Raw genomic sequence first — 4,368 nt, forward strand, 5'->3', positions numbered from 1 at the left:
TACAGCAATCCTAAATATTTATCACCCGTGAGAGTTCAAGCTAAAATACTAATTTTTTACAGACTCTCGGTTTAATGAGTAAATCGTACGTACCCATTCTCTGTGAGACTGTATGAGCGAGTTCCTTGAGCTAAAGCTTGCCCCGCGCAAATCCTGTTGCACTTGGTAGCACCCGCCATCACAGGTCTGGTCGTAGTAATATTGTATCTGACGGGAGGACGGAGCAGGAGATAATTGACTACATGTCCTTAGGACCACAAAAGACGCTCAGCAAGCTTTTGCAATGTAGCCGAACACGAGGTAGGTCTAAAGACCGCAAGTGATATTAACTCGTCTGAGAACGTAAAAAAATAATAGAATGTGCGGGCAACACGCCTTTGGGCTCCCTTCAAACCTACTATTGAATAGTAGGGTGTTCATAGCTCAAATGTGGCGTTGTCATCGCCAAAATTCCGGAATTTGTGAAGTCGTCATAACTCCTGATGAAATTTAAGGTACCGTGTACTTTTGTACGCCGCATGGCCAATGATCATGGTAAATTGAGCGAAAAGACTGTGAGATTGCCGAATACGGGTATGATGTCTGTGCGTATTGCGACGGATACACAGGTCTCAAGGCTTTGCCAGCGATGAATGTTGTGCCGTCCTAAACATGTGTTTTTTGTGTGATCTCAACTCGGGTATGATGGAGCTCAAACTCATGTCTATAGATCGACTGGAAGCTGAAGATATTGAATACCACCCCTATCTTGATGGGTTAGATTCTCATTTTTGCCAGAAAGCAGATGCGTTTTGGCACGGCCATGAAGCTGCGATAGTCTCCGCGTAATAAATTTCAAACAGTATTGCTAGGCGTCGGGGGCTACTCTCGGAGGTAAAAAGTGGCAGTAAGCGGCGGGCTCAGGATGAGATGAAAAGTTGCGGTCATTTGTTGTGGAATACATAATCACATGGAATAATATTGTCCCATCGAGAGCGAAAGCCATTACATATGTAAGTTAGGGTCTCTGGACCAGAGTTGGTATGCCTTATGATAGAGCGTGTGCTATGAATCCTTGGCCGGTGAAGAAAGGTATTTCTCAGAAGATTTCAAGAATGTCTCAAACTAGCTTTGATGGACCCTGAAGCTTAATTTTCACATCCGTGCTGAGTGATAAAGCCCCGCGAGTTATGGCGAGCAGGTACATTTACTTGTGATTAGGTGAATTGTTTCATTCTTGAAAACATCGGTTTCCTCTTTACTCCGAGCAGAATCCCTTATTGAGCTTGATGAGTAATTTCCTAGGATTCTTGCAAAACAGTTGCGAGACGGCGAAGTCATCGAGTTGGCATGTTTCATTTACTTAGTTGAGGGGGGTAACTCGACGTGGTGATAAGCGACCCCACAGGTCTTTGCCGCGAATCGTAAAGTGCGGCGCAATATGAACTGGTTCCTGAAATCTTTACTTCCTTACATTTCAATGACTCTCTCCATGGAAACAGTATGACGTCATATATGCGATCCATGCGAAACAAAACTTGGGCTTAGAGAAAGAAAGTAATTGCCTCAGGGCTTCAGTATCGAAAATTTGATGTTGAGTGGTGATATCTATATTCTTATAAGTCTTAACTTTAGCCTCAACCCCAAAGCAAATGCCGCAAAGAACTGCATAGAGTTTACATTTTCCTCTTTTGAGTAAATCTTGCGAGAATAGCCAATCGGTCATGGCGGATTTGATTCAAAACGCCTGGACTGTGAATTGCTGCATGTCCCGAATGTGACGTCGCGTATCGATGAGGCGATACCTGTAACATGCAATCAGTTGCAACATGTGTTGTATTGTTTAAAACTGTATGAGCACTGGACTTTTGAATTAGACCTCGCTTTAGCAAAGTGATTGGTTGCAAATATTTGTTATAAGGATTACTATAACGACCACTGACTCAACGTGTGGTGTTTCCCCACGATGAGGAGAAACAATGTATGAGGCTTACGGCATCTTTATAAGTGACTAGATTGGAAGAAAAATTATAAGGTATATGCGCGCTATCTACTGGTGATTCAGCTTATAGAAATGAAAAACAAAATGTGTGCGCACGTGCATACTTGTCAATGGGTCAAACAATGCCACATGCATCGGCGGCACGTTAAGCTAGTCTGCTGTATCCGACAAGATGTTGGCAGTCTAAAAGTATAAAGTCTTATTCGTTTTCCAAACACGTCCGATAATATCAATACTAGATTTGTGTGTACGGTCTGAGCAAAGTAGCCCGCCCATTCGATGCCAGCAAACGTGCTACTCGCATGAATACATCCGAGTTGTTCCTAGAAAAGATTTATTGCCAACGTGACTTACTGGTGGCCATTGGACCCGATTAAGGTTCGCGCATGACTGCAAAATTTGGGTGGGCCTTATTTAGTCTGTTTGGCACCATATAAATATATTATCCACTTTCTCACTAAAGAAATAGTAAACAAACGTTTTTATCGCGCAGCAGAGAATTTCTGGCTGAGCAGTTACGTTAAGATAATCAAAATGTCCCACATATTGACTATGTTTTGAATACGCAGTGCATGTCGCTACAGGATTGCACAATTTTTCATAGATGGTTTTGTCAATCTTGTGTTTCGTTGATACAGCATCTGATCGTGGAGAGGGTGAGACTACATACACGGTTTTGTTTGCTCGGATTTACCTGGGTTTATTTGAAATATTTAAAGGATTTCCCTTGCCTTGAGTGTCAAGCGCCGAGTTTCACTGACTATTTGGCCACGAGGTAGGATGTGTTGGAGCAAGTCACAGATACTGATACATATGAGTTTGTAAAGGTGAAGTTGTTTTAATTGAAGCTGCCTTAGATTGAAATATCAGTAGACTACAAGTAGTTTGGGCGCTCTCAAAATTTGTTTGGTCACGGTCGCTGACAAGGCAATACCATCAAAATGTGGAACTTGTAAAAAATCTATGCTTTTGTGGGACTTATAAAGCCATACTACATCTTCAATCTGACAAATCGCTCGGATGCGTACTGCTCTATTGAAGACGAAAAAATACCGCGATCATCCCCTGTACCAGAGTAACGTAGTGATATTGGGCGACAATAGGATTCTAAACCGCTTAACGACCACACACAGCTAGCCGAAGTTAATTTGGCCAGATTCGAAAATTTCCAGAAGTAAGGACGCGCATTCAATGTGACCCACTTGAGGGAGGGCTGTCTCCATCCGCCGGTCATTCTCGATAAGTTAGAGATGGTCTACTGCATATGGAGCTGATAGAGGTCTGGCGAGTCCACCATTGCTGTACAAATTATTTGATGAAAATTAGAAGATGCCATTACTTTGATAGATTTCGGAGACTTGATGTTACAGATTGAAGAACGTTTTTGGCGCCGTAGCCGCTTACGAATTTGCCTTCCATTAATTGTTACCTCCCATGGAAGGAAAAGTGCTACTGTGTGTGTAGCGCGCTTACCAGTAGCTAGTAAACATGACCGCGCTCTCACTGGGTGGGGTATACTTCAAAAATTATCGCACATTATGCGCTGGTGTGGATGCTACCGGGTCGAAAAGCCTGCCGGTTGCCATCTTTGTGCTCATCATTCCGAAAACGCCTGTGGGCAGAGCCTTTCTTCATATCCCGCACGCGGTGCAACTTCGAACAGCACGTCCGCGGTCTCAAGAAAAGCGCAGTCCAAGCTCGGTAACCGAGTACCGCGCAGCGCATTGCCAGTGACAGGGTCGCACAACCGAAGACACAGATGCGATGTCTACTCCCGACTGCGCACCGCGCCCGCCACGGGCGATGGATTACCACGTCAAGGATTTGGTGAAAGTCAACAAAGGGTCGAATACTCTTATCTCAGGATGGGGCGAGGTGCCCCAGCGGCGCAACGTGAGCCTTGCTCGACCCTTGAGGACGCCGTGTCTACTTCACGGCCTCTCGACTTCCGGGGAAACTGATGTCATTAACAATGACCTCGTCGAGGCACAGAAGCAGCAGCTCGATGCTGTCCGCAGGGCGGCTCCCATGCACGCGCATCCACAGTCAGTTCTTGCTCCTTCGTGGGTTATACGACTTCCGCACAGCGGATCCCGCTACAGAAGGAAAGGACGCGACCACTCCATCGTTACGCATCTACGTAGTCGGGTCCCCAGACACTAAACAAGCTGAGCTTGAAGAAAGAAACGCTCCCCGAGCTCGCTTCTTGATTTCTCAAAAAATCCTGGTGGATACGTACCGCACTCGACTTCGTGCTCAATGAGGCGGCGCTCCTGTACAACTATTCCTGCGGTGTCTGCTCCTGGCAAAACCGCTGCACATGATGAAGAGCTTTATGAGCGATGAAATAACGGCACCGGAAACGTTCATCACTGTACAACTTAAAG

At 45.2% G+C, this 4,368-nt stretch overlaps 1 protein-coding gene across 1 annotated transcript; it reads right to left on the bottom strand.

The window, feature by feature from the left end:
• Positions 1–2,959: 2,959 nt before the first annotated feature.
• On the bottom strand, positions 2,960–3,215 carry PHALS_01850 (uncharacterized protein; the record flags this gene model as incomplete). Its single annotated transcript, XM_024716321.1, has 2 exons — positions 2,960–2,972; positions 3,010–3,215. 2 exons carry the CDS (start codon positions 3,213–3,215, stop codon positions 2,960–2,962), a joined length of 219 nt encoding a protein of 72 aa, XP_024581932.1.
• Positions 3,216–4,368: the final 1,153 nt, after the last annotated feature.

This window comes from Plasmopara halstedii (genome assembly GCF_900000015.1).
Source record: "Plasmopara halstedii genome assembly, contig: Scaffold_1594, whole genome shotgun sequence".
In the NCBI taxonomy this organism is placed as follows: Eukaryota; Oomycota; class Peronosporomycetes; order Peronosporales; family Peronosporaceae; genus Plasmopara; species Plasmopara halstedii.